At 46.4% G+C, this 26,627-nt stretch overlaps 9 protein-coding genes across 10 annotated transcripts; 4 read left to right on the top strand and 5 right to left on the bottom strand.

Moving 5' to 3' along the window:
* Window positions 1–13: 13 nt before the first annotated feature.
* On the bottom strand, window positions 14–3,580 carry LOC115762750 (trafficking protein particle complex subunit 3). The gene is made up of 3 exons (XM_030705088.1): window positions 3,465–3,580; window positions 1,102–1,512; window positions 14–330 (listed from the first exon to the last, which is right to left on the bottom strand). Exons 1-3 carry the CDS (start codon window positions 3,501–3,503, stop codon window positions 244–246), a joined length of 537 nt encoding a protein of 178 aa, XP_030560948.1. The 5' UTR covers window positions 3,504–3,580; the 3' UTR covers window positions 14–243.
* On the bottom strand, window positions 1,430–3,543 carry LOC115762749 (nuclear transcription factor Y subunit alpha). The gene is made up of 3 exons (XM_030705087.1): window positions 3,465–3,543; window positions 1,599–3,318; window positions 1,430–1,512 (listed from the first exon to the last, which is right to left on the bottom strand). The coding sequence occupies exon 2, from the start codon at window positions 3,261–3,263 to the stop codon at window positions 2,109–2,111; it is 1,155 nt and encodes a 384-aa protein (XP_030560947.1). The 5' UTR covers window positions 3,264–3,318; window positions 3,465–3,543; the 3' UTR covers window positions 1,430–1,512; window positions 1,599–2,108.
* A 417-nt stretch (window positions 3,581–3,997) lies between the features above and the next one.
* LOC115762920 (bifunctional coenzyme A synthase) lies at window positions 3,998–5,777 on the top strand. Its single transcript, XM_030705301.1, has 3 exons — window positions 3,998–4,636; window positions 4,696–5,042; window positions 5,105–5,777. The coding sequence occupies exons 1-3, from the start codon at window positions 4,090–4,092 to the stop codon at window positions 5,756–5,758; spliced, it is 1,548 nt and encodes a 515-aa protein (XP_030561161.1). The 5' UTR covers window positions 3,998–4,089; the 3' UTR covers window positions 5,759–5,777.
* A 13-nt stretch (window positions 5,778–5,790) lies between these two features.
* On the bottom strand, window positions 5,791–6,988 carry LOC115762922 (thioredoxin-like protein 1). Its single transcript, XM_030705303.1, has 3 exons — window positions 6,577–6,988; window positions 6,218–6,501; window positions 5,791–6,150 (listed from the first exon to the last, which is right to left on the bottom strand). The coding sequence occupies exons 1-3, from the start codon at window positions 6,940–6,942 to the stop codon at window positions 5,937–5,939; spliced, it is 864 nt and encodes a 287-aa protein (XP_030561163.1). The 5' UTR covers window positions 6,943–6,988; the 3' UTR covers window positions 5,791–5,936.
* A 57-nt stretch (window positions 6,989–7,045) lies between these two features.
* On the top strand, window positions 7,046–13,869 carry LOC115762919 (calcium homeostasis endoplasmic reticulum protein). Of its 2 annotated transcripts, XM_030705299.1 has the most exons (13): window positions 7,046–7,268; window positions 7,370–7,540; window positions 7,598–7,935; window positions 9,370–9,532; window positions 9,752–9,824; window positions 10,428–10,502; window positions 11,184–11,260; window positions 11,332–11,530; window positions 11,591–12,682; window positions 12,749–12,910; window positions 12,975–13,322; window positions 13,392–13,563; window positions 13,677–13,869. In XM_030705299.1, the coding sequence occupies exons 1-13, from the start codon at window positions 7,247–7,249 to the stop codon at window positions 13,773–13,775; spliced, it is 2,991 nt and encodes a 996-aa protein (XP_030561159.1). In that variant the 5' UTR covers window positions 7,046–7,246; the 3' UTR covers window positions 13,776–13,869. The 2 variants fall into 2 exon arrangements, with proteins under 2 accessions (XP_030561159.1, XP_030561160.1); XM_030705300.1 differs by lacking the exons at window positions 9,752–9,824; window positions 11,332–11,530; window positions 11,591–12,682; ... (2 more) ...; window positions 13,392–13,563; window positions 13,677–13,869.
* Window positions 13,865–15,086, bottom strand: LOC115762921 (probable malonyl-CoA-acyl carrier protein transacylase, mitochondrial). Its single transcript, XM_030705302.1, has one exon. The coding sequence runs from the start codon at window positions 15,045–15,047 to the stop codon at window positions 13,902–13,904; it is 1,146 nt and encodes a 381-aa protein (XP_030561162.1). The 5' UTR covers window positions 15,048–15,086; the 3' UTR covers window positions 13,865–13,901.
* Window positions 15,087–17,737: 2,651 nt separating this feature from the next.
* Window positions 17,738–19,804, top strand: LOC115762703. The gene is made up of 3 exons (XM_030705027.1): window positions 17,738–18,163; window positions 18,806–18,983; window positions 19,236–19,804. The coding sequence occupies exons 1-3, from the start codon at window positions 18,152–18,154 to the stop codon at window positions 19,475–19,477; spliced, it is 432 nt and encodes a 143-aa protein (XP_030560887.1). The 5' UTR covers window positions 17,738–18,151; the 3' UTR covers window positions 19,478–19,804.
* Window positions 19,805–21,425: 1,621 nt separating this feature from the next.
* Window positions 21,426–23,846, top strand: LOC115762700. Its single transcript, XM_030705024.1, has 2 exons — window positions 21,426–22,160; window positions 22,214–23,846. Exons 1-2 carry the CDS (start codon window positions 21,468–21,470, stop codon window positions 23,432–23,434), a joined length of 1,914 nt encoding a protein of 637 aa, XP_030560884.1. The 5' UTR covers window positions 21,426–21,467; the 3' UTR covers window positions 23,435–23,846.
* Window positions 23,847–23,857: 11 nt separating this feature from the next.
* LOC115762701 lies at window positions 23,858–26,213 on the bottom strand. Its single transcript, XM_030705025.1, has 4 exons — window positions 25,979–26,213; window positions 25,055–25,925; window positions 24,721–24,872; window positions 23,858–24,665 (listed from the first exon to the last, which is right to left on the bottom strand). The coding sequence occupies exons 1-4, from the start codon at window positions 26,053–26,055 to the stop codon at window positions 24,047–24,049; spliced, it is 1,719 nt and encodes a 572-aa protein (XP_030560885.1). The 5' UTR covers window positions 26,056–26,213; the 3' UTR covers window positions 23,858–24,046.
* Window positions 26,214–26,627: the final 414 nt, after the last annotated feature.

Below are 26,627 nucleotides of genomic sequence, written 5' to 3' on the forward strand. Positions count from 1 at the left end.
GGTTTACTTTTTATTTATTTTTCTTTCTTTTTAATAATTATTAATTTGCCGTTATTGTTGTTGTTGTTTTCGTGTTGTGCAGACGCGCGCGCCTTCGCTTCGGAATGCAGCTTGGTATAGAAAATGTTAATAAATCCTAAATGAGAAGCGCCCCAAGCGTTTGTCTCCCACCTGCTCCCTCTCTCTGTGTCACTTTCTCTCTCTCTATATATATATATGTGTATGTTTGTCTCTCTCTAATCTCTAATCCTCGCCAGCTGGTATGGCTTCCTCTAGACGTCGCACGAGTTTAACACGCAGCTCCGTCACATTGTCGCCCTTCAGTTGATCCTGCAAAACAAAATAAACGGCTTGAAGGAACAACAACCAAAAAGTATTCCACACACACGCACACACACATCCACACATACGTACAGTGAAAACTCTCTTGAGCGGACACCAAATGACAAACAACAACAACAACAAAGAAAAAACAAAGCCTGCATTCATTCAGATTTAAACATAATTTCTTATGTTTGTTGAAGCTAAATAAAAGTAAATGAATGTTTGCAAAATTTTCCATTTCGTTTAAGAAATTTGCAAAGTTTTTTGAATTATTTGAGCTTTTTTTTTGAGCAAAGATTTTAGTTTTAAGTGAAAGGGAAAAGTTTTTGAATTTATTTAGGTAAAATTCAAATAAGATTCAAGTGGAAAGAAATAGTTCGCTTTAAAGCTAGCTTAGTATGTAGAAATCTAATTGGATTCCAGCCAAAAGCTTGATAGCCAAAGAACATTTAACATTTAAAGCTGATTGGATTCCAACTAGAAGCTTGAAAGTTAAAGGAAATGTAAGATTTAAGTAAGAAAATATGGTACGCTTTAAAGCCAGCTCTTGTATGCGACATTCTAATTGGCGTTTTGTTCGCTTTAAAGCAGGCTCTACTCCATGTTCTAATTGGAATCCAAGCAGCAGCTTGATAGTTAAAGAGAAGATGTTCGCAAAAGGAAGCTGGTTCGCTTTAGTGGAGCTTTCACTGTACACATAAATAGACAGACACTGAATTCTAGACATTTAAATATTATTTATATTATATATTTATATATATATGTGTATATATGTACCTGAACAAACCAGCACTGCACCTCCAGCTGGACCATCTCGAGGGCGCCGCGTATGCAGCCGCTGAGTATGGCGCTGTAGCGTAGATTGGTCAGATCCTGTGGCAGCTCGACGAATTCCGTTAGCGGATTGGAGTCGAAGAGCAGCGAGAACTCATCGGAGGCCGGCGACCAATTCGAAATGGTGGGCTGTACGTTTAAATAGATGCGAAATGCCTGCTGTATGCGATCGGCTGTTTCGCGCATCTCCAGGCAGCGCGGCGACGATGTCCTTGCCAGAAAGTCCTCGATCAGGCGCATGCCCATATTGTAGCCAATCCGTTCCAGCTGCTTGTTCACATCCTCAACGTTCTCAAAGTCGCGCAGCATCTGTGTAACCAGTGCGCCGTACGTGAGCGTCAGGAACTCCGAGTTCTGCGTGTGTGTGTGTGTGTGTGCGTTTACGAGAAAATGAAAAGAAAATGCAATTTGAGCCAATAATAAAACGAGCCAGTACCCACAAATGGTGCAATCTGTTGATTATGTCTATACATAAGTTTAAACGTCTTTTAAAATACACAAAATAATGTGTTTTATTCTGTAAGATTCCGTTTGTACAACTATTTTTTTGTAGGTTATGTTTAACAAATGTGCTCGTTAACAGTGCTGTTAAGTTAACAGTGTTGTTAAGTTAACAGTGCTGTTAAGTTAACAGCGCGTGTTCTTTTTGGCATCCGCAAGGATGGAAATGTCTTTGTTTTGGGAAAATTCAGCCTGGGGTTAATTATTTTTACACACATTTCCATGGTCAGCGCTGTTACATACAACATTCTCGGGAGGAAACACGCACCGCTATGCACACACTTTTAAATAAATACAAATATATTTGCAATTGTGTACAGTTCAAAAAAACGAATCATGACCTGAGCTTAACATTAGACTTAACATATACGACTACATGGCTATGTTAAGTTTACAGAACTATGTTAGGTGTTATCTACAACAAACTATGCAATCGTCGGCCCCGCCGCCTATTCCGATTTGATGGCCGTTATGGTTATGCTCGGCGTTTGGTGCGGTGCTATCAGTTTGGGCGGCGCCCGCGCGGTGCCTCGACTAAGCGTTGCACCGCCGCTCGCGGCCAGCGGCAGACTGATACCATCCATGCCGGCGGACTGATCGCCCTTCTCCTGGGCGGAATGAAAGCGACCGCCCTCGCCGCGCGCCCGATTCATGGCATGCCGATGCCGAGATTCGTGCAAATATTTACAGCGCTCCTTTGGGATGCGCGACTCCAGCTTGGCGCGTGCCTGCCGCCGTATCAATATCCGTTTATATTGCTTGGCATTCACATAGAGCGGCTCCTCGTCCGCCTCGCCCTTGGAGTTATCATCATCCTCGCTGTTTGTGTTCGTGCCCGTTGTGCTGGTGCTGACATCGGCGCTGCTCGCATTGCTCGCGCTTGTGCCGGCTCCCAACGTGCTCGGCGTCGTCGTCTGCAGCTGCACCTGCACCTGAGCTTGTTGTTGTTGTTGTTGCTGCTGTTGTTGTTGTTGTTGCTGTTGCACATTGTTGCTGTTCTGGGCCACATTGTTGGCTGCATTGGCAGCCACCGCAGCCGCATTTACGGTCGTCATTTGCGGCAGCATTATGATCTGTTGTCCCGCTGTGGGCGCCGCTTGGCCAGCACTGGGCGCCGCCGTGATTTGCACCAATTGCCCGTTGATATTGAGATAATGTGGCGCTGCGGCCGCCGCTGCTGCTGCCGCCGCCGCATTGGGATCGAGCTGTGTGATCGTGGGCGTCTGATAGAATATGGTCTGGCCATCGGGCAGCTGCATCACCTGCATCTGGGGCTGCTGTTGCGCCTGCAGCATTATTTGATTCGCCTGCAAGGGTATCAATTGCGGCTGCAGTCCGCCCGCCGCACCGCCGCCGGCCTGTGCCTGCGGCTGTTGGCCAATTATGATCTGGGCTGCGCCCGCCGGCAGCAGCGGCATCGGTATCACCTGTATGGGCTGTCCGGCATTGCCGACGCCAACTGTGGCCGTTGCCGTATTCACATTGTTGCCCGTCGCGCTGTTCACATTGCTGCTGTTGTTGTTGTTGTTGCTGCTGCTGGCGGCAGCGTTGCTCATTCTTGTTGCTGTGGCTGTTGTGCGGTTACTGCTAAAATGGTTATCCATAGCGCGCAGGTTGCGCTATTTTGTTTGCCTCGTTTCCCTCTCACGCCCTCACTTACTGCAAAAGCGAATGTGAAGCCGATTTTGAGGGTGGGTGGCACTTCAATTGGTTCGTACTTAGACTAGGCCAAACAATAGCTAATCTTACAATCTAGCGACCTTTAGTCGTCGTCGTCTATAGCCTGCTTTCAGTGGTTAACTTACCACTTTCTTGGCATCCAATCTGGAGGCTTGTCGTGACATTTTGCGTCGCTTTTTTTTTATTACAATTATAAAAATGCTACAAAATTCGTGAAAAACTTTTTTCTTCAGTGGTGGGTGTACTACACACGAGACACTTTTGCGATATATGTAAATATTTATCGATAGATTTCTATTGAAATCACGGTTACCATGGTTGGTACAATCGTTTGGTACAAACTGGTACATTAGTTACTCACGGGCTCAATCGTATACTAAATGGTACCTTTTATCCTAAAAAGCCTTTAAACTGTATGAAATTGCTATGAACTTAATCAAAGTTTACTAGATTTATATGCAAAATATTATGCTTGCTTTCATAGAAAGTGAAATTCGCTAAATTTAATACATTTATGTTTTGAACTTTTAGAAACATCTTGTATTCAAATCGTACACAATTTTCGAAAATGATACACTTTACATTTCTGGTACCAAATAGTTTTGCCAAGTGGCAGCTCTGATTGCAATGCGATAGACGTTGTCCAACACTTATCGATTATATTGATATATCGGTGGGACAATAACAATCCCAGTCCAAAGTGCACAGGGTACCGCGGTTAACTGGCTTCGCCGAAGGAAACACAATAAGATGGCTTCAACTGGACTGCTGGTCGTGTCCAACATTAAACAATTGGGCAAATCCTTGCGCAGCATTGAAAAATACGTTCACTCGCTGTACATACATTTAAATGTGCCCACGTCAACGCCGCCGCCACCTGTTTGGGGTCGTCTTATATCACAGTTGTATGCGGACAGCAGCAGCTATGTGGGCAATAAGGTGGATCTGCGCGTGCTGGTGGCACCGCTCAAGCAGCATCCGGCAGCCTGCGCTCTGCAGCTATGCAAGCCCGTTGATATGATATTCTCGGACACACATCAGCCGGAGCTTTGCGATAGGCTGCGCCGTGCGCTTAACATAAGTCAGCCAACGATTTTTCTGGGGGATACTAACAGTACGGACGCACAGCTTGCAGAAGCAGAAGGCCAGCCGGCCAGTCAGCAAATTTACCCGACAGTGGTATTGGGCGGCACCTTCGATCGCATCCATATTGGCCATAAGATATTCCTCACACAGGCCGTGCTCCGGACCTGCAAACGTCTGGTGGTGGGCGTCACCACGGCCGCAATGACTAAGGGTAAACTAACATGAACGGCCACCTTTCTTATCTCGCTTATCACTTGCGTCTATTTTTAGGCAAAATATTGCCGGAACTAATATTGCCCGTGGAGCAGCGTATTGCTGAATTGCGCGAATTCCTTTTGGACATTGATAATACCTTGCAATATGATATTGTGCCCATCGACGATCCCTTTGGGCCGACTCAGCATGATCCGGACATGGACATGATTGTCGTCAGCGCCGAGACGCTGCGTGGCGGCCAAAAGGTCAACGAGATAAGGGCCAGCAAACAGCTGCGTCAGTTGGATATCTTCGCAATTGATATTGTCGAGAGCAATGTGCACGATGGCATACACGAGTCAAAGGTCAGCTCCAGCAACACGCGCATCGATCTGCTGGGCACACGCTGGCGCCAGCCGGAGGTAAACTCCCCTCACTATTTCTCGGCATTTGCAAGCTTCTCATCTGTAATTATTTTGAACAGGCACGTCCTCAGCTGCCCGTGCGTCCCTACATCATTGGGCTGACGGGTGGCATTGCTTCGGGGAAGAGCAAAATGGCCGAGCGCCTGGGCGACATGGGCGCCCATGTCATCGACTGTGATAAGGTGGCGCACGATGTATACGAGCCGGGTCAGACGTGCTATGAGAAGATACTAAAGCACTTTGGGGATGAGATACTGGCCAGCGATGGGCGCATCGATCGCACCAAGCTGGGGCCCCGAGTGTTTGGTAATCCGCAGGAGCTGCACACGCTGAACTCCATTGTCTGGCCGGAGCTGATGGTGGAGGTGAATAGACGTCTGGCGAACTTGCGCGCCGCCAGCCAGGTGCCCAAAGTGGTGGTGCTGGAGGCAGCTGTGCTGCTGAAAGCCGGCTGGGAGCCCAATTGCCATGAGGTGTGGTCCATGATCGTGCCGCCCGAGGAGGCTATCAAGCGTGTCATGGAACGCAACAACCTCAGCGAGGAGGAGGCACGCAAACGTCTCGCCAGTCAAGTTCCCAACGCCGATATTGTGGCCAAGTCCCAAGTTATATTCAGCTCGCAGTGGGACTTTGATTTTACGCAGCGACAGGCGGAGCGCGCCTGGCAAATGCTCAACAAGGAGCTGGACGGCCGGACGCACAGCAGCCTGTGATGGGCGATATTAATAATTGCCAGCTTGAGTTGTTTTATTTGTTATTAGTTGTCATTGTTAATGCATTTCTATACGTTTTTTTTTTTTGCTTAATTTTAAGTCGAAAGTACAAGGAGCAAGCCTGGTTAATAAGATGGGGAAAACACTAGAACTTCAATTTAATATCAAGCTAATCGATTTAGTGGCTTTCGCCCTTTTTGCCGGAGACACGCTTAAAGTCCGTCATCTTGGTTGTGATAATGGGCGAGCCTATAAAGCCAATATAATCGATTTGGGTTATGTCGCCGCCCGATTGATTGTTCTTTACAAAGATTTGTATGTTTTGCACATTCTGGAATTTGACGTAGCGCAGATTGACGGGATTGCCGCTCTCCAGCTCCTTCTCGCCCAGGCTGCAAGTTGCCCCAAATACAAATATAAGTTAACATTTCCAATTAGCTGAATTAGTGGCCAACTCACGTCAGATCCTGCACGCTGCTCATGGATTCCGCCATGTCGAAGTCAATGGTTCGCGGCTGATTGATGAACAGCTTCACCTCCTTGGGGCCCAGTTGTGGCGGTGCCTTGAACTTCAGCGAGTGTATCTTGACGGCCTGATTAAAGGTTATGGACAAAATGAGCTGTTCATCGCAGTCGGACTGCAGATAGCCACCAGCCGACGCCAGAGCATGCTTCAGATTGTGATCGTCCGACTCATTCAAGCACTCGCACTCTTGCTTCGAGATGAACGTATTCAGCTCCATCTGTGTGGGTGTGTGTGTGTGTGTGTGTGAGTCATGTTGTGAAAAACATTTGGTATATGTATATGATGGTCTTACCAAACCCTGGCCATAGTCTTCGCCGGCCTCCTCGGCGACGCCGGTGCCAATATGCTCCTCTATTTTGGCTTCCAAACCCATTATATTGGCGCCTTGAATACGGTCGATTTTGGTCCTGTTGCGATAGAATATGAAAGTTGGCATAGCAGAGACACCCTGGCCGGCGGCTGTGTCCTGACATTTGTCCACGTCCACTTTCAGGAATATGGCTTTGGGATATTTACTGGGAAACGTGTCAAACACGGGCGCAATCCTTTGACAGGGTCCGCACCATGTTGCTGTAAAGTCTACAACAACCAGGCGTACTCCTGCCTGAGCTAACTCCGCTTGAAAATGTGATTCGTCGTTAATAACACGTACTGCCATGTTCACTTTCTCAAAAAATTGAATAAAATGCAAAATGACTGGCAGGTTTTACAAAAAGAAAAGCGATTTACTCGATTTTGGCTTCTTCGGAGATTCTCTCTATCGAAACCTATCGATAAACGGCCAATTGCAAACGTTCCAGCTCTAAATATGGCGTCTGAATAGAAGCAAGAAGAAGAGTGCTGATAAAAATTCTTTGCGGTCGCCGCAAAAAGTGATGAATTAATTGTTAAAAGTTATGATTATTTAAGCCTTAGCCTACAAAATAGCTAGTTTGTAAAAAAAAAGCAGAATACTAAGCAAAATGGATGTTCAACCCCCAAGAGGTTAGCTGAATGTTTGCAAAATCTTTGCCCGCACACACACATACGCACGTTGCAGAACTCAGCTAAAAAAAAATTGATGTGCTTTTTTACCTGTTTTACAGATGCAAGTTTACGCAATATAATTGATAAATTGGCCGAATTTGTGGCACGCAATGGACCCGAGTTCGAAGCAATTACCAAACAAAAGCAACAGAATAATCCAAAGTTTGAATTTCTCTATGGCGGCGAATTCGCCAGCTATTATCAGTTCCGTGTGGCAGCGGAGCAAGCAAGTACGTAAGCGACAAATTATACATTTATTCCGGTTCTCACTGAACGTTTCCCTATAGTGCTGAAACAACAGGGCGGCATGCCCACAGGTGCGCTCTATATGCAACAACCGCCGCCAACTCACGCACACTATGCGACGCAACAGCCGACCAACATGCATGACAATGTCCAGGACAGCATGCAGCAGGCGCAACAGAAATCTCAGCATATCTGGCCGCCCAATGCAGGCGCGAGTCCGGCAACCGGCCCAGGTCCAGCGCCAGCGAATCCCCAATCAGCAAACGGCAGTGCGCTAGCCATGAGCCTGGCCACACAATTGGATGCGATCAAAATCCAACAGAATACGCTGCGGGATCAGATTAAACAATCGGATGCGAATCTTTCCGCACAGCATACGGTAAATAACTGAATACTATTTGCTCTCTCTTCACAGGTGTGACTCCTTCTCTATAAACATGCATACATATATTTATTTTTGCCAAAACATCTCGTGAGAGTTCGCCCTAAAGGAAAGCAGCTTTACTTCAGTGTTGACGGCCGCTTCAAAAAGTTGCCTGCATCCAATTAACAGGGTTGCGAAATTTCCACTGAAAACAGCCACAAATTAAGCTAGAAAATTGCTGACTTGTCAACACTATTTAAATTTAAATGAGATCCCGCAAACACGTTTCCACCAAAACGTTTCCACTTTATGCTCAGAAAACATGCCTTTGGCTTTGGTCCTTTGACACTTGTTTGTATTTTTGTGCCCAGTTCTAATGTTTATAGAAGTGTAACCAATATCTATGGTTATATATTCCATCTAAAAGGCCTGTTATTCGGTCCATTCTCAGTCCATTCCATTCTGTTTCCTTTTCAATCCCTTAACATTTATTTGAATATTCGTATTTTAAGATATTTATAGATCTTCTTGATCCAGAGTCCCGTTGATCTATACCAAATAGTCTCAGTTCTGTTGTTATCATTGCATAAATCCCCTTTTTCGCACATTTATCGAAGCGGTTTATTATATCATTTATCAGATATCGTGCCCAAATTCTTCAATTAGCAGCTACACAATGTTTCTATTAGAAAACGAAAATCTTACCCCAAGACGAAAGACAACTAAAATTGCTAAATAAATTGCAAATCCAATGTATGTCCGCAAGATTATTGAATCTTCGGCATTACGAACATGACTTCTCTTTCTGCTTCTTTCACATTTCGATCTTTCAATCGTAGCATATTATGGTCAATAAATCCCTTCAAATTTCTGAAATCGTGTTATACCACGGCTTTGTATGAACCTCACCTGGTCTGGTCTTCCTCTCCTGCTTTGTATCGGGAAATATGTCTCCGTTAAGCGTGTGTTTGTGGTATTATTCTACAGTTGCTCGTCTGGCCCGAATATATTATGTGTATATATAATTATATATACTTTCAGCTTTTATACAACTGCATTTAACTTAATGAATCACGATTTTCAATATGTTTATATTAATTTTTTACCTATCGAATTAACAATTTTACAATGCTACATTAAATTTTTGCTTTATTGTATATTTTTTGAAACATAAAACCTAAAAAAAAAAAAAAATTCAAATAATAATACGAAACCACTCTTCATACCAACAAAAAAAAAAAAAATGTGTATAAAAAAACAAAATTCAAATAATTATTAAAATTAAATAAACGAAATCCTCGTTTATTGTCGCTCTTGAAATCTGAAAACAAATCAAAATCAAAATGTTTATGCGCGCGCCACGAAAACTATAAATCAACGCCAAAACCGAACACCAAATCACCGAAACGAATGAAATGAAACGAAACGAAACGAATGTGAAACCTTTAGGCGCTGATGACACAAAAGACAAAGCAAATCGACGATGCGATGGCGGCGGCCCAGACGACACAGCTGGAGCAATTGGCCAACGAGCAGGGCATTGTGTTGCGGGAATTCGATGGTATCCTGCAGCCGATCATTGAGTCCTGCACCAAGGACAGCATCTCGGCAGGTAAATATATATATATATGTATCTATAGCTAGCTAAAGCGAGTGCCTAAATCTAGTATTTAAATCTAACTAAATGCGTTTTGAGCTAGACAAACTGCAAAAGAAATTCCAAATTTGTATAATTAAAAAAAAAAAAACAACTGATAAACATTTTTTTCATAAACTTAATTTGCCAGAGACAATGACAATATGAGTAACCCGTTTGATATTGCAATTTTAGGCAAGAACTGGATTTTACAGCATTCAACCGACAGCGCAAAAATCAATGTCGTTTTACAATATCTTTTAAAGAAGTATGCCTCAGTTTATATATATAATCAATGATCTTTCAACATTTATTAATTACATGTGTTTCTTTCTTTCAACGAGTGTTAAACGAGAAACGAAACGAAATCGAAACGCAACGAAATCGAAACGTAACGAAATGCGAATGCGAATACGAAGCGAGAGAGTCCGAAATCTTGTGCAAGAGAGCGAGTGCGAGTCGAGCGAGTCGTGAGAGCGAGTGTCGCCTACTCGCTGAGTCGACTCGTTGAAAAAATAACTAATTCGTTGATTCGTTTAAAAAAAAAACAGAGAGAGAGAGAGAGAGAGAGAGAGAGACATATTGAAGATGCAGCCGAGGCTCAATAATTATTTCTTGAGTCTTGAGCGTAGTTAGGCGGCAATAAACAGTTGCTTAGTTAACCCACAACACACACACACAGAGACACAGACACACTCATTAACACACACGCACACACATACAAAACAACACTCACACACACACACACACACACACACACACGCAGCACAACAAACACTTTGGCAAATGTTGTTGTGCGTACAGCAAAAAACAAAAAGAAGAAAATATGGACAAAAAAATATGTTTTTTTCGTTTGTTAATTTATTTTTAGGGCTTTGCTCAATGGTTCAACGTTTCAGCAAAAATTGCATCTTATATATTTAGTTAATGATATACTCCATCATTGGTAAGTTCGCAAAAATCAACACAAATCGCAATAGCCATAAAAAAAAATAAACAAAATTAAACTAAGTAACAGACTTTAGGCTGGCATATTAACTAGTACAGATGCTATAGTAGATTTATGGTACTGTGGTCCGATGTAAAATTAATTTGAATTCACTTTTATTTATTTGAACATTTCCTTTAACATTCCCTGACAAAATTATGATCAAGACTGCAAAAGGAATTGAAAAACATTGCAAATCCTAAATATAGCCCACAATTTCTATATGAAAATAGTTAAAATTTGCACTATTTTCAGTGGAAAGGGCAAATGTACAGTAAAAATTGAATGTAAATTAAAATTGTGAAAATATATGAGATAAAAGGAACCGCAGGCAGCTGGTTCGAAGCGGAAATCGAACCAGCAACTTCACCTCAGGCAGTCCCTGATTCTATTACACTCTACAAGGGTATTTTAGGTAACGATTATAGATAATAGGCAAAGCAAAATATTGCTGCTTAGAGATGGACGGACGGACGGACGGGCAGACGGACGGACGGACGGACGGACGGGCAGGCGGACGGACGGACGGACGGAGAGATAGACGGACGGACGGACAAACAAGCTTTGGGCTTCAGTCGAGCTGAGATTCGTTCGAGACGCCGGCACACTTTTGTTTAAGCGCCAAAATCTATTTTACAGCATGCGCAAAAATATCAGCGATTTGAAGAACAGCCTCGAGAATGTCGTAATACCGATGTTCTGCAGCGCGGACTTGAGTAAGCATCCAGCAGAGCCTTCTTCCATGTCTGACTCCATACTAATGCCTTGAATTTCTGTTTTTACCTAGTTGCCAACAATGATCAGCGCCAGAAGTTGTCCAAGCTGTTGTCTCTGTGGGAATCGAAGGCCAAGTTCTTTGATGCGTGCGTCATCTCCAAGCTGCAATCACCGGACTCATCCATGCAGGAGTACAAAACGAATCTGCAGAATACGCATCATGATATTGTCGCCAAATATACGCAGAGCACAAAGGCCACGCTGGACAAGTGAGTGGGAGAGTGGTTTTAATTGCAATCAATCAATTCAAACAATATTCCCACTTACAGCTATCAGAAACAGCATCAGATCTTTATGCAACATGCCACGCAGCAAATAGCCCAGCTGGAGCAGCAGAAGCTGCAGCTGGAGAAACAAATTCTTGTTGCACAAAAGGCACAGCAGCAGCTTCAGCAGCAACAGCAGCAGCAGCAGCAAGCGCCTGGCACGCCCCAATCGAAGTCGATACCTTCTCTGATGGCGCAACGCATTGCCATGCCCGGCGCGGATCAGGAGCATATGCACACGCCGCCGCCGCCGTCGGCGTCGTCGTCGTCGACGCACGATCATGCGCAGCCGGGCAACAACATCTACGCGGGCTATCAGCAGCAGCCGCAGCAGCAGCAGGCGCCGCCCGGCAATCATTATGTGGATGCACGCGGTCCAAACTTTTTCATTCCGGACATGTCAAAGCCGCCGCCAGGTTTTCCAGCGCCCATTCACGGTCAGGTTCCGCCCCAGCAGCAACAACAACAACAACAACAACAGCAGCAGCAGCAGCCACCGCCCAACCAGTACAACCAGCTGCCAGTCACAGCAGGCGATCCGCCCGTGGATTTGGGTGTGCTGAATGCAGCGATACAAGCCGTGATGCAGCTGCAGCATCATCAGCAACACCAGCAGCGACATCCCGACGAGCAGATGCAGCTGCAGCATCAGCAGCAACAACACCAGCAGCAACAACAGCATCATCAACAACAGGCTCAACAGCCGCCGCCCTTTGCACAAATGCCGCTCAATAGTCTGGGCCAAGCGGTTGACCCCAACATGGATATTGGCGCACTTAATGCGGCCATAAATGTGGTGCTGCAGCAGCGGCCAGATGAGACGCTGGGCGAGCAGCTGACCCATACGGACTGTGATCTGGATGCCGCTGCTGCTGAGCAGTCCATGCTGCCGCAGGAGCCGCAAGTGCCGACAGCGCCGTATTATGATCTGCCAGCCGGTCTCATAGTTCCGCTCATACGACTGGAGGACTACAACTACAAGCCGCTCGATCCGGCGGACATACGCTTGCCAGCGCCGGCGCCGCAAAGTGAACGCCTCACAAACGCATTGAACGCCTTCTATGCGGCGCCCTCGCACGATCGTCCCCGGGACAAGTATGTAGCTAACTTAAAATAATCCCATGCCAGATAAACTAATCTAATTGTTTTTGCAACTTACAGCGAGGGCTGGGAAAAACTGGGCCTTTACGAGTACTACAAGGTGAAGAATGCGGCGCGCAAGCAAAAGGAGGAGGAAATCAAGAATGGCACGCGCGACAAGTCACGCTCGCCCAGTCCCATTCTGCTGGAGAAAGTCAAGAAGAGCAACAAGCGCTGCTATCGGTGGGTCAAGATCAATAAGCTTTCAATTCAACAGCAATTTTATATATATTCAACTTGTTTGCAGCTCTAAGAGTCGCAGTCGCTCACGTTCCCGCACGCCCATCAGTCGCAACAAATCCCGCTCACGCTCCAAGTCATGTTCCGAGGAACGCGCAAACACGCCGCCGCCGCCGCAGCGCAATAGGATTGGTGGAGGAGGAGCGGGTGGTGGTGGAGGTGGTGGCAACAATCGCAAAGCCCGCAATCGTTCGCCTCGACACGAACGGGAGAGCAACACGCGCGAGAATCGCGCGGAGAGGAACACCAGCAACAACAACAACAACAATAATAATAACAACAATAATAACAGCAATAATGTAAACAATTCCAGACGCGTGGAACGCGACAGATCGCCCACGCCGCCCAGTTTCTTGTGAGTGCTCCGCTAATCCCAGCTTCTCAAGCTATTCTCTCACTTCTGAATCTCTTCTCTTTCTTGCAGTGGCAGCAGCTTTGCCAAGCCGCAGGAGTTTATTGAGGAGACGAACAAGGGCCATCAGATGCTCATGAAGATGGGCTGGGGCGGCACGGGCACCGGTCTCGGCTCCAAAAGCCAGGGCATCGACACGCCCATTTCGGGCGGTGAGGTGCGCGATCGCAAGGACATGTACAAGGTAATCGCCCGAAGATCTCCCTATGATTGATTTTATAACTTATTCAAATAGCAAATAAAATTTGTTAACTCAAATGCAATTAACACTTTTCCGTTGCTTGCACTCTTTTTTAGGGCGTGGGCAACAACCTGAACGATCCGTTCGAGAGATTCCGCAAAAACAAGGGCGCCGCCTTCGCGCATCGCATGAGCACCAGAGATTACAAAGCCTAGAGTCGCCAGCCACGCCCCACCCGCCCCCATGCCACAACTGGTGTCGCATTTCTGTTCTTTACTTTCTTCCGCTAGCCAAGAGAATACATTTTTTTGATAAAGAAATAACTAAATCTTTTTATTAAATCACGCGATCACATTGAACGCCGTCTGGGCAGCCTTCGCATTAACCTTCTCGAGTACCTGGAGCAGTCCCTTGCCGGGACCACACTCGAAGGTGCGCGGAAAGTCGACGCCCTGTCGCCGCTCGTAGAGCTCGTGCAGCGTCTGCTCCCATTTGACGGGTCGCACAATTTGCTTGGGCAGCTGGCGTAGAATGTGCGTGGCATTTCTGTACGGCTTGCCGTCCACGTTGGAGTAGACGCGTATGATCGGATCCTGCAGGCGTATCGCCTTCAGCGCCTTGCTAAACGGCTCCACGGCGCTCTCCATGAGCGGCGTGTGGAAGGCGCCGCTGACAGCCAAACGTTTCATGCGGCGTATTTTGAGCGCCTTGGCGTTCTGCTCCAGAAACTCGAGGGCCTGCACGTTGCCCGCAACGACCTTGCAGTGCGGATACATATAGTTGGCTATGCCGCAATAGGGTGACTCCATGCCATTGTCCAGGCACCATTGCTGCGCCTTGGCGCATGCGGCGCCCAGATTGGTGTCCGGGCCGTAGAGGGTCATGGCCATGGCGCCTGGCGCCAGATCGCAGGCAGCCTGCATGGCATTGGCGCGCACCTGCACCAGCTGCAGCGCCTTGTCGAAGGGCAGTGCGTCCGCATAGACCAGCGCTGTGATCTCGCCCAGACTGAAGCCGGCGGCGGCCACGCAGCTCTCGATGGCTTTGGGTCGCTCCTCGCGCAGTTGCTCCAGGGCGGCCAGCGATGAGACCAGCACGGCTAGCTGTGCGTATTCGGTGCGATTCAGTTTCTCGCGGGGACCCTCCAGACAGATCTTGAGCAAATCGTATTTGAGCACCTCGTTGGCCAGCTCAAAGATGCGACGGGCGCCGGGAAAACGCAGCAAATCCTTGGCCATGCCAACGTACTGTGTGCCCTGGCCGGGAAACAGCATCACGCTCGTCTCCTTGGGATCAATGGCCGGCCGGGTGCTGCTCTCCAGAGGCTCTGCGAGTTCATTGAGCAGCTGCTGTCGCTTGGCTGCGCTCGCATCCAACTGTGTAGCTGTTGCCTCGGGCTTTTGGCTGCTGCTGTTCCAGCGGCACCAGCTCCAGTTGCCCGGCAGATTGGTTTTACGCACGAAATGCCGTGTTTTAGCGCCGAGCATATCTGCTTCTTTGCCTATTTATATAAAAAACGCGGCGTGAGAAATGAATGCATAACAGCTGTTTGAGCTTGCCCGCAACTAACGCTAGATGGCGCCAGCACCGAGCTGAGCAAGTGGCGCCCTACAGCAGACGTGTCTGTCAGCACGCCTGTTGGCCGTTTCTTTTGAAATACTTTCGATTTCAAATGCGTTGAACTTGATTTATGTTGACCAAAAAACTAATATTGGCTATGACTAAGTTACGTTTGTTTTTGGCCATTGATGGACATTATTGTTGTCTTACTCATCGATTTGTGGCATTGAATAGACATTAGTCATGTGCGTCTGTCTTGAGCGTTTGAAAGGGCATAAAAATGTCGGCTCATTCCTTGGCCAGTTGCAGAGTTTCTTGAACTTGAGCCGAAACGATAAAAAAAAGGGAAATGAGCAGACCGGTAAAGGAGGCTGGCAAAGAATAAACGGCAAATTGTATGAATACGCCCGGCAGCAAAGTCAGACGCGGACGTGACGCATACCACTTTCGCCCTTAGTTCAAGGAACACGCCTGCCGCAACAACAGCAACAACAACAGCAACGATCCCAGCAGACATTGGCCCTCCTTTCGGCTCTGTTGCCAAGGACCAGGCTCGTCTAGACACATCAGGTCGCAAGCGCCGATAAAGCTGAAGATGATGCCGATGATGCCGATGATGCTATCTAATAGAACGAGAACCAGTTTCGTTTTTGGCTGCCGAAAAAAAAAAATATAATCCGACAAGCAGAAGCAAGAAAAAAAAACACCGATCCAGCATTTCGCCCGGACACATTTGAAGCGGTAGATGAGTAGATGGCTGCGCTGGCCAGGTACAAGAATGAGAGATAGGAGCATAAATAAGATCGTTGACATGGGCAAGTGGCGTGGTCTTTGTTGTTTCTTCTTCTTCTTTCTTTCTTTTTTTTTTTTTTAATTCAGGTTGTGAAATACGTAGCATATGCAAACACACACATGCACACACATGTGTGTGTGTGTTTGTATTTATGAATGAGACTGGGTCCAGGCTGGATCTGGAGCTGTTTTAGACCACAAAAAAACAACTGTAAAGCGAAAAGTGATACAACAAAAAGTTTTAATCTAATGAAATGCATACTTTAGTAAATGCCAAAGCAACTTTTTTATTCACATTCTTGCCGTTCGTTCTGCCTTGAGACATGCGAATTAAACAAGCATATGTCTACATATGCCATATATACATACATATGCATATGCATGTCTGTATGTGTGCTGTGTATTCTTTTCACAGTACGTGCCGCCGTTACCGTTAGATTCGAAATGTTAGCAAATACCACAGGAGCAGAACAACAACACGTACCAGCACATGCCATGCATAGTTGCCTATGTGTGTGGGCAAGCATGTGTGTGTGTGTGTATAAAATGTATGCAAAATTTGCAATTGCGTCTTATTAAATGCGCACGCATTGCGCATACGACCCGTTTCCGCATGAGCAGACCAGCTAAAGAAGCCAAAGAGACAAAAAAAAACTCGGCCGAAAGTGTACGTTGACCGGCATCATCCAGTCAAAAATATAAAAAACACGCATGCGCAAGTACCAATAAAAGCTTTTCATGTAAAATTAGAACAGCAAATGCAGCAGAAGCAAATTTTGACGTCGGCCATTAAGAGAAACCGTTAAGCGCTCAATGTCAGTAAAACGTCAATGCTGCTGCTGCTGCTGCTGCTGCTCTCCCGTAAACTGAAAAGCAGCAACAAGAACGTCGAATATTAAATGCTCTTGCAAACACACGTCTCAGTAGCGTTTTTATGCAATAGCTACGACCGATTTTTCTTATGGCAAATATTAGACAAATCTATGCAAATACTCTGTACACTGCCTGCAACAAAAATACAAATCCATGCAAAGTTTCATGCAGAGATGTTTCATCTAAGCATTACAAAATTAGTGACAAAATTAAAAATGCTCTAAGCAAGGGCATAAAAAAGCGAGAGTGCATTTGAGATGAGAGGGAAATTATGCAGTAAGCGCTGCCGTTGGCCTTGCTCTGCTGGGGCGTTGCCATACTATGTGAAAGCACTATGATTCGCACATATGCAAATGCTATGTGTGCATGTGTGTGTGTGAAATACATGTACATGACATGTATTTGCATATATATGTTAATCTCAGAGAATCATTAACATGTGTTATATGTATGTAGCGTATAATGCGCAGGCGTAAAGCTTGTGACGCAGATATGCTGACCAGAATATGTTTATGAATGAAATGCCCGTATATATAGAAATTCACACATAAACATATTTCACCACGGCCAGCAAACGTGCGTGCGTTTGCACATGCTGGCAACGGAATTCCCCTAGCAACAAGGTAAACTGAACTGTGGGGCAGCCGCCAAGAGCCACGCGCTGTCGCACACTTTCTCCCACGAGCCGAGTCAGGTTGACCGCCAGCCGCAGCGCCGGCTTCCTCATTACATTATTACAAAATATAATTTTCAAGGTGTTTGATTACATGCCGCCGGCACACGCTGTAAGCCATTATCAGTGCCAGCAACAGTAAAAGCTGTGCATGAATCGCCACAAAAGGCAATTCTGTTGAAATTGACCTTGGCATTGGGCTAACGCACACGAAATAAGAAAAAAAAAAAAAAAAAAAAAAAAAGGGAAATTATTTATTTAATTGGCATCCTTTCATGTCTGACGTCGGTGCAGTTCTAAGCACAGATTGTTTTTCTCTTTCTTTCATTTTGCTTTTTTGCGGCGCCGGCGCGCCTTTTCGCTTACGCATGCGCTCGCTCTCTCTTTACTCCTACCCAGGGGCGGGCGCACACACGCGCTCACGAGAACACGAAGCTGCTCCTGCGCTCTGCCCCTGTTTTTGTATACGTATAAAAGCTAACAACTTTGGGCGAAGCTTTCATTTGAGTTCGCAGCTTATCAGGTGACGGGTCGTGGGTTGTTTGCATTCAAGTGTTCTCGCTCTTCTCTTCGTTTAAACGCCAAACGCTTAAACAATAACACGTATACGTCGTGTTCGCCAGTGGGGCAGGTGCAACTGCATGTGAATTGTTCAAAAAAGTCTATTTGGAATTTATAAAAACAACAACAACAATGCGCATTAAGGTGAGTTGCAATAAATATAGAAGAAAAAAAATGCAATTCTTTCGAAACTGTTCTAAATCCCAAAAAAGGCACTTTAAGAGTTAACGTTGCAAATTTCCCACTATTTGTGCAATATGTGCGAAATAGTGGTCAATTGACAGCATAAACGTTTAATTGCCTTTTATGGCTGATATTGAGCGTTGTTAGCTTTGTTTCAAAGAGGGGTGTGTACCATGCAAACCTGTCCACAGCCAGCAAGATCACCTGTATGTGCTAAAAATAAAAAAAAAAAAAACGCCAAATGCGCTTTTGTTCTCTGTAAAACACAAATAAGCATAATGCGTTTCGAATGCGGAAATGTGAGCGCTTATTACATAATTTTCACTTCAACTCTTTGCAATCGGGGAAGTTTCGCACATTAAAACGGGCAATTTACAAAAAAAAAACAAAAAGTACCAATTTGGCTGCGTCGACTTGCAAATGCGCTCCAGTTAATGTTTGTGACCCAGTTTGTTGGCCCCCCTCCCCCAGCACCACAAGGCGCCACCTGGCGTCAGCCAAAGCAGTTTAGCCACATACAAATGCTGGCTGGGACTTCAATTTATATATCGTATCGTATATCGTATTTTATTTTTAACTAATTCACTTGCTTTTATCCTGCAGTTCGTTCTGCTCACGCTGATCCTCGCCAGCTGCCAGCTGAGCGGCATCCGGGCCCACTGCTCGCTGGACACAATGAAGGCGTTCGCGATGGAGGCATGCGAGCGCCTGTTCCAGCGGGACGAGGGTCGGGAGCGGCGCTCCATAGACTACGGCGATCATCATGCGAATAAAGTGTCGCGTAAGTAAAATTGAAATGCATTTAAATAAGGTCACAAAGTCAGTCAACCCATGGAAACGGTATCCGAATCCGAATCGGAATCGGAACTGCAAAACACGTTTACCACAAAAAGTCAATACATTCATTAAACAAAAGGCAAATTAACCGTTTTCAAGGCGCAAGTTCAAGACAAGAAATCCGCATTGAATGCGATTTTTCCATATATATATATATATATTTATTTATTTCCCTTTCTACTCGATCCCTTTGCAGATGAGAAAATGCACAAGGGTCAGCATTATGTCGGACGCAGCAGCTATCCGCACGGCGGCTATCTGAAGGTCAGCGAGCAGCACTTCCATCGCCTGATCGGCATGGACGTGCTGCCACGCTACAAGCCACGCAAGCAGCACCAGCTCAAGAAGCTGCGACCCAAGCGGAACAGCTCCGCCAAGAACTACAGCAACATCTCCTACTGCTGCTACCATCAATGCAACGACGACTTCTTCTGCTGAGCCGCTCGAGAAACAACGCACGAGTAGGCGGAGGAGGAGAATCCTTCCCAAGGAATAGTCAGCAACTGTTTCCGTCCCTAGCATTAGATATAGATATATATATATTTATATATATTGATTTATCGTATTTGTAACGCGCTCAACTCTTATAGAGTAGGTACCTTAATTTGTTGCCCTGGCAGCGGGCTCGGGCCAGCAGATCTTGTCACAGTATTACACCGTAGAAAAATGCTTAAAGTATTTAGTTGAATAAGCTCCTAGATCGTAAGACCTTATATCAAATACAACATTTGTCTCCATATATACAAAAAAAAGCAACTGTTTTTGTCCTGACTGACGGGGTATTGGGCAATTCCACCCGCATGTGTGGAAAAATAGTGAAAAACGCTTGCATGAAACTTTTTTTTGTTTACATTTTCAATAAGATCTTTGAGAGAAGGCGGAGAAGGGGGCAAGGTTGGGATAGGCAAGCTCTTATTCTATATAGACAGAGGTCTAAATTTATCACCCTCCCCCCCCCCCCCCCCTTGGGGGGTTTCACGGTTTCAATTTGGCATCTAAATCTGGCAACCTGATTCTGGGTCAAAACTAATGTAAGAATTGTACCCACAAATATCGAACGTTAAGACAGGGTTTCGGGCAATTCCACCTGCATGAGTGGAAAAATCATACATATATACATGCATACGTACATGCATACATGCATCCTAGCATGCATACAAGCATCCATGCATGCATACATACATGCATACACACATACATACATATGTATATGCATACATATGCACATACACACATACATTTATATGTACATGCAAACATTACATATATGCATACTTACATACATACATATTTAGGTACATGCATGCGTACATAAAACATACATACATATTTATGTACATGCATGCATACATACATACATACATACATATATGTGTACATGCATGCATGTGTACATGCATACATATATATACAAATACATATGTACATACATACATGCATACATCTACATACAAACATACATACATACATCTACATACATACATACACCTACATACATACATACATACATACATACATCAACATCTACCTACATACAAACATCAACATCTACCTACATACATACAAATACACCTACCTACATACAAACATCTACATACAAACATCTAGCTACATACATATCTACTTACCCGCCCACCTCCTCCTGCGCCGCCTCCTCCTGCTCCGCCGCCTCCTCCACAGTTGCTCCTCCAGGCCGTCGGAGCCAAAGTGCCCTGCCTAGTTGAATTTTAGCAGAGCCTACTTCATTTTTTGAGATTGCAGCACAGCGACAAATCAGCTTCGTGTGCGTTTGGTATGGGAAAACAAACATGCATACAAATATACATGAATGCAGACATACATACATGCATACACAAATACACACGCGCCCACACACACACACACACACACATATGTACACACACACACATATATATATATATATATATATATATATGCTTGTATCTCTATTTATAAGTCTATTGATTCTAGCTGCTTGATTGATTGACTAACTGACTGACTGATTGACTGACTGAATGACTGACTGACTGAATGAATGACTGATTGACTGACTGACTGATTGAGGATCCACGACAGGGCGAACTTTAAGAGCTAAAAGCAGAATTTTAACTGTAAGTTAACTTTCGACTTTCACTCTCTTTCTTCCTCTCCCCTTACTTTCTTTCTCTCTCTCTCTCTCTCTCTCTCTCTCTCTCTCTCTCTCTCTCTCTCTCACCTTCCTTCCCTCTCTCACCCCCCCCTCCCTCGCTCTCTCTTGTTGCACTTCTCAGTTAAGTTTCCTATTGAAATATTCATTTGACTTTATAAGAAACGAAGCGAATTCAAGTTGAGGAAGGTTTTCGATTGCCTTTCCCGGAATGCAGCTAATGGACATGTGCTCCGCCAGCAGCAGGTGGCAAAGCAATTTAAAAACCCAACGATTCGGTAAATGGAGCTCCACTTGGCCAGCGGCAACAGTCGGAGAACTATGTGGAGCACAAATCTCTGGTGGAATGGACTTATGCTGCTCGCGTGCCTGCAGAGCGTGGAGCCGAAAAAATATATCGTGCGGACGGACGGGTGTAAGATCGAGGATCCGTATCCGTATGATGCCGAGGTGTGGAAGAACTTTAGGCGCATCGAGTACACGGAATGCAGCACGCTCCAGCCGCTCACCCGGGCGGAATACAATGCCAGCACGGAGTTCTATCAGCTCCATATCAATCAGAGCGCGTTCCAGCAGTATCTGAAGATTGATCTGGACTTCGCGGCGCATTCATCGAGCTCGCCCAGCTGCTGCTATATGCCCGTGGAACGTGTCACGGAGCGGCAGGTGGATCTGGGCAAGAATTGCATACCCTTCGAGAGCGGCGTACAGCTGCGCAACACGACGCTCGGCTTCCTCGTCCAGTGCTATGCCAATGGCAAACGAATCTATACGAACGGACACGCAACCGTGCCGGAGCGCGAGCACGTGCGACGCCGCCTGGCGGAGTGGGCGGTAGAACGTGGAGCAGCTGTGCCCAGTGTGCTCATCGTCGCCATGGACACGATATCGCGGCAGCAGCTGATGCGCGCGTTGCCCCTGACACGGCAATATCTGCAGTACACGGGCTGGTTTGAGCTGGCGGGCTACAACAAGGTGCGACACCAAATCCTCCTGCGCACAGTTCAATTGAAAAGCTTCCTTTGCAGGTGGAGGACAACACGTTGCCCAATGTGCTGCCTTTGACGACGGGCTACAATCGCAACAGCGTCAATCACATGTGCAATCCGGATGAGGAGGAGGGCCTGGAACGTTGTCCGTTCATTTGGAAACTCTACCAGGATCTGGGCTATGTGACGGCCTTCGGGGAGGACGACACGCCCATCAACACATTCAACTATCTGATCAAGGGTTTCCGCCAACCGCCCGTGGACTATTATTTGCGTCCGTATTTGATGGCCGCGGAGCAGTGGCTGGACGGGAGCGACCAGCTGGAGCAGGACTCACAGCCGTGCCTGGGCTATCGGCATGCCGCGGAGCATGTGTACGACTATGCGCTGGAGTTCACGAGTCGCTATCGGAACGACAGCTACTTCGGGTTCTTCTGGACGAACACGCACAGCCACGGGCACAGCATATCCCGGACGAGCGCAATGGATCGGTATATGCGCCGGTTCTGGCAGCGCATGGTCGAGCAGGGCACCATGGAGCGCAGCGTTGTGTTCTTTTTGAGCGATCATGGTCTGCTGGATGGATCCACCAGGCGGACGCCGCTTGGCTGGCTGGAGGAACGTTTGCCCTTCCTCTTTATTTGGCTGCCGCCGCATTTGAAGCAAGCCCATCCGGAATTTGTGCAGGCACTGCATGATAATCGTCAGCGTTTGACCAGCCCGTTCGATGTGTTCGTCACGCTGAAGCACATCCTCCGGCTGGCCAGTCCCAATGACCTGGCCCATTTGCTGGGCGATGCCGCGGATTGCCCCAGCTGCCAGAGCCTGCTGCAGCCGGTGCCGCTTTCCCGGACCTGTGCAGATGCCGGCATTCCGGAGCATTGGTGCACCTGCAGATCGTACTACACCTACAGCAGATATACGTCCACGGATTATCTGATGGCCCAGCTGATGGTGCGGCACATTAATGCTCTCTTCGAGAAATACAGAGATGGCAAATATGCGGGCCTCTGCAAGCCCTTGACTCTGATGAACATCACGCGGGCCTCGATTGCCCGGCTCAATAAGGCCGATAATCCGCGCATCTCAATACATCGGCTGCAGATCCAGGTCGAGCCCACGCAGTCCATTTACGAGGCAACCTTGAGCCACAATACCAGCTCCCAGGATATGGTTATATCAGGCATTAGTCGTCTGGATGAGCACAAGGACTTCTGCTATGGCGAACAATTGTATCAATTTATTTGCAAGTGTCGCTAGGAACAGATTATCACTAGGATTGCTCAGGTGTTAATTTGTTATATAGAAATGAATATTATAATATGTACTTACCTGAAAGTCACATAGATGAGCACAATTTTATTTGAATCTCTTAGTACGAGGCAAAAAGACGTTTATATACCACTGAAAGAGAAAGAAGTAGAGTTAGTTTTAATTTTAATATCAAATTTTTTAAATTCAAATTCAAACCAACCTGCGCCAAATCAAAAAATCGATATTTATAATGGGCGTCATCGATAGTTGCTCACCACGAAGCTATGACGATAGTTGGCAACTATCAGATATTTATCGTCAAGTGTTATCGTTGCTGCTCAACAATCGATAATCGTGCTGCCACTGCGTTATCGAACAATTTCAAATGCCTATATTTAAGAAAATACGCAATAAAGTTAATTCTACTACTGAAAATGGAAAACAATACTTTTATACCAGAGTTAATATAACAAAACATTTGTTAAAATGGGAAACATATTAGTAGCTATTTAAATAAGGTAAATTGATATGCATTAAATCTCAGAATTACTTCTTAGAGAACCTACTTGTTATTGATATGCTAAAGCTTTCGCAATTGTCATGGTAATTTGATTCACCTCATATATCACATGTATAATAGACGCCTTGGCAATCGTCGCACTTGATCCTGCGGCTGCTCTGTGCGTCGATGGGCTGCATTGCCTCGAAGTACTTGGACACAATTGTCAAGATCTCGTCGCGATGCTCCACCAGAAACTCGAACGTAAAATTCTCGTAATTATTGATGCACTGCATCAAGATGCGATAGAGCACCGATTCCGTGGACAGAAATGTGTTCAATGAACGCTCAATGCCATCGAGGTACTCCTCGAGAAACTTGCGCACCAGCTGCAGGAGTAACTGCATCGACTGCTCCCCAAAGTACTTGGCCAGAGCGTCGAGCACATCCAGCAGGCTGCCCACGTGCCCAATATGCTGCACGAACTTCTCACCAAAACGTTTGGTTAACGCATCCACATTTATATGCACCTGCCCGTCCGGGTCCTGGCTGATGAGCGTGGCGCTCAGCGCAGCCAGCGTGGCGGCACCTTCGCTCAAATGCTTGTGAATCTTGTGCATGCCCAGCAACGCCTCCTTAAAGGGTATATCATTCAACGTGCGCACCATATCAAACTTCTGGCCAGCACAGTCGCTGTGCAGCTTGGCCGACTCCTCGGCAATTTGCCCAAAGACTTGCCTGCAAGCAAATAAAGGGGATTAGTTCGTCTGGTAAGATAGAGTAGAACCTTTACCTGGTCTGATTGCTGACGGCGTGCCGCAAGGATTGGCCATCGGTCGCCTGCTTGGCGAGGCGCAGATTGTTTATGGAGTGCGTAAAGATGACCAAGCTGGCGGCTATTTGGAGCACATCCAAGCTGCTGAACGGCTGATCATCGCTGATTTTCTGCAACGGGAAGGAAAAGCATGTCAAAATCGGGTGTAACCGACTATCAGATACCCTGCAAATAACAGCTGCAAAGAGATGGCAAGGAAACTTCTTTCTGGTCATTGGACTTGTGGCCAGATATGCCCTTGTCGCTTTGTTAACAGAGTATAAGAATTAATGAGCACAAAAGCTCGACTCACCAAATACAAATCGTAGACGCCATTGGCCACACCCGTGCCGGATAGCACAATGGATGACACATTGATGCCCTTCACGGCCAGCTGAGCAGCCGCATTGACTTCGGTGCGCGCCACGCTAAGCGCCGTGCTGGCGCCCGCCGCGCCCAGGCCGACAACGCCGCCGGCCACGCCCAGCCAGCTGTTGCGCGATTCATTGTCTAGCAGCGATATGGACTGTCCATGTTGGCGGCGATCGTTCAGACAGCTGACGGAGCGCACGGTGCTGTAGGCAGCCGCCGTGACGCCCACCACGGTGGCAGCCAACAGAATGGTTGGCGCCACGGGCAAAGCCAGAGCGGCAGCGACGGGCACGCTGGCGGCCAGGCCACCGACTGTGGCCAGAGCATCGCCAGCTTTGAGTAGGGCGCGTTTTGAGGCGGGCGTGGCATGCACCATGAGATGCACGCCATTGTCCTCGTCGTTGGTGAGCCTGTAGATGCCCTGGCAGGGCGCAATCATTGTGCCCTTGGGCAGCGTATTGTTGTAGACATATTGCCGCCAGTTGGCATAGACCCGACCATGCTCGTCTATGAAGATCATGCAGCAGTTGTCGCTGTTCTCGCTATCTTCACGCACGCACTTGCGCGTCCGTATGACGGGATGACAGCTGTAGCTGGTGGCATGCAGCGCCAGTTCCGGATCTGTTTCTGGTGTCACCAGCACGTAGATTATTGCCGAGAGCAGCATGCGATTTGTATAGCGCCTCTGACGCCAAACATTGTCAAACACTTTCTGGCGTCGTCTGGCCAATGTTTTGCTCTGCTTTGTCGTATTCCCGCTGATTAGATGCTCAATCTTTTGCATTAGCACCTCGCCCTGATCTGGCGCAAGTCTGCAAGAAAATCATATTCATTGGTTTCTTATTGGATATTTGAATTTACTTACGCATCCCAGATGATTTCCGAGCGCAGTCCGCTGCTCAGTGCAAAGTCCCGTTGCACCTCATAAACAGAGCGCGTCATTTTTTAACTACATTAAACGATGCGTAATTAACGATTCTAAAATAAATTCGATCATCTGTTCGTTGTTATTCGTTTGGTTGCCAGGGCAACTAGCAGCTGATTGCAGCAGGCAATAAATTGCACAAGCATACGCAAATGTATGCAAGTGTGCGAATGTAAATTGTAAATTGAAGGAGGGTTTTTTGAATTTATTATAAAGTTAAGATGCAGCCCTGACGATACCAAGTACTTTAAACAGGGCCGTTAAATCAATTACAATCTATCGAAATAGAGTCGCACAAAAATATCGATACCTGTGTGTTATTTGACACAGCCCTGGCATTTTGTTTATAACTAAATACGCGCAACCGCCGGACACAGCAATGCGAACGTGTGTACGACAAATTTACAGTTTAAATTCAATTAAAGCAAGCAAACATTGACTAAAGTAAAACTGTAGTGCGCCAAATGCAGCAAGTCAACTACAATTACGGGCAATTTACGTAAGAATTAACAAGAGTGCGCAGTGCGAAGACAAACAGCGTTGTTGGCCAAAACTACCCAAAAGCGCGCACGCACACACGCGCACGAAT

Source organism: Drosophila novamexicana, unplaced genomic scaffold (genome assembly GCF_003285875.2).
Source record: "Drosophila novamexicana strain 15010-1031.04,08,12 unplaced genomic scaffold, DnovRS2.1 tig00000644-arrow-pilon, whole genome shotgun sequence".
NCBI classification, from domain to species: domain Eukaryota; kingdom Metazoa; phylum Arthropoda; class Insecta; order Diptera; family Drosophilidae; genus Drosophila; species Drosophila novamexicana.

Bases quoted from the DNA above. Each gene is read 5' to 3' on its own strand.
- LOC115762749 (XM_030705087.1), bottom strand. From the start codon at position 3,263: ATGGATAACCATTTTAGCAGTAACCGCACAACAGCCACAGCAACAAGA.
- LOC115762750 (XM_030705088.1), bottom strand. From the start codon at position 3,503: ATGTCACGACAAGCCTCCAGATTGGATGCCAAGAAAGTG. The intron at 1,513-3,464 runs GTAAGTTAACCA...ACACACACGCAG, and splicing joins GATTGGATGCCAAGAAAGTG to AACTCGGAGTTCCTGACGCT. The intron at 331-1,101 runs GTACATATATAC...TTTGTTTTGCAG, and splicing joins TGCAGTGCTGGTTTGTTCAG to GATCAACTGAAGGGCGACAA.
- LOC115762920 (XM_030705301.1), top strand. From the start codon at position 4,090: ATGGCTTCAACTGGACTGCTGGTCGTGTCCAACATTAAACAATTGGGC. The intron at 4,637-4,695 runs GTAAACTAACAT...GTCTATTTTTAG, and splicing joins CACGGCCGCAATGACTAAGG to GCAAAATATTGCCGGAACTA. The intron at 5,043-5,104 runs GTAAACTCCCCT...TATTTTGAACAG, and splicing joins CACGCTGGCGCCAGCCGGAG to GCACGTCCTCAGCTGCCCGT.
- LOC115762922 (XM_030705303.1), bottom strand. From the start codon at position 6,942: ATGGCAGTACGTGTTATTAACGACGAATCACATTTTCAAGCGGAGTTA. The intron at 6,502-6,576 runs GTAAGACCATCA...ACACCCACACAG, and splicing joins AAGACTATGGCCAGGGTTTG to ATGGAGCTGAATACGTTCAT. The intron at 6,151-6,217 runs GTGAGTTGGCCA...GGCAACTTGCAG, and splicing joins AGCAGCGTGCAGGATCTGAC to CCTGGGCGAGAAGGAGCTGG.
- LOC115762919 (XM_030705299.1), top strand. From the start codon at position 7,247: ATGGATGTTCAACCCCCAAGAG. The intron at 7,541-7,597 runs GTACGTAAGCGA...GTTTCCCTATAG, and splicing joins TGTGGCAGCGGAGCAAGCAA to TGCTGAAACAACAGGGCGGC. The intron at 9,825-10,427 runs GTATGCCTCAGT...ATTTATTTTTAG, and splicing joins TTACAATATCTTTTAAAGAA to GGCTTTGCTCAATGGTTCAA.
- LOC115762921 (XM_030705302.1), bottom strand. From the start codon at position 15,047: ATGCTCGGCGCTAAAACACGGCATTTCGTGCGTAAAACCAATCTGCCG.
- LOC115762703 (XM_030705027.1), top strand. The intron at 18,984-19,235 runs GTAAGTAAAATT...ATCCCTTTGCAG, and splicing joins TCATGCGAATAAAGTGTCGC to ATGAGAAAATGCACAAGGGT.
- LOC115762700 (XM_030705024.1), top strand. From the start codon at position 21,468: ATGGAGCTCCACTTGGCCAGCGGCAACAGTCGGAGAACTATGTGGAGC. The intron at 22,161-22,213 runs GTGCGACACCAA...CTTCCTTTGCAG, and splicing joins AGCTGGCGGGCTACAACAAG to GTGGAGGACAACACGTTGCC.
- LOC115762701 (XM_030705025.1), bottom strand. From the start codon at position 26,055: ATGACGCGCTCTGTTTATGAGGTGCAACGGGACTTTGCACTGAGCAGC. The intron at 25,926-25,978 runs GTAAGTAAATTC...ATTTTCTTGCAG, and splicing joins TCGGAAATCATCTGGGATGC to ACTTGCGCCAGATCAGGGCG. The intron at 24,873-25,054 runs GTGAGTCGAGCT...TTCCCGTTGCAG, and splicing joins GCGTCTACGATTTGTATTTG to AAAATCAGCGATGATCAGCC.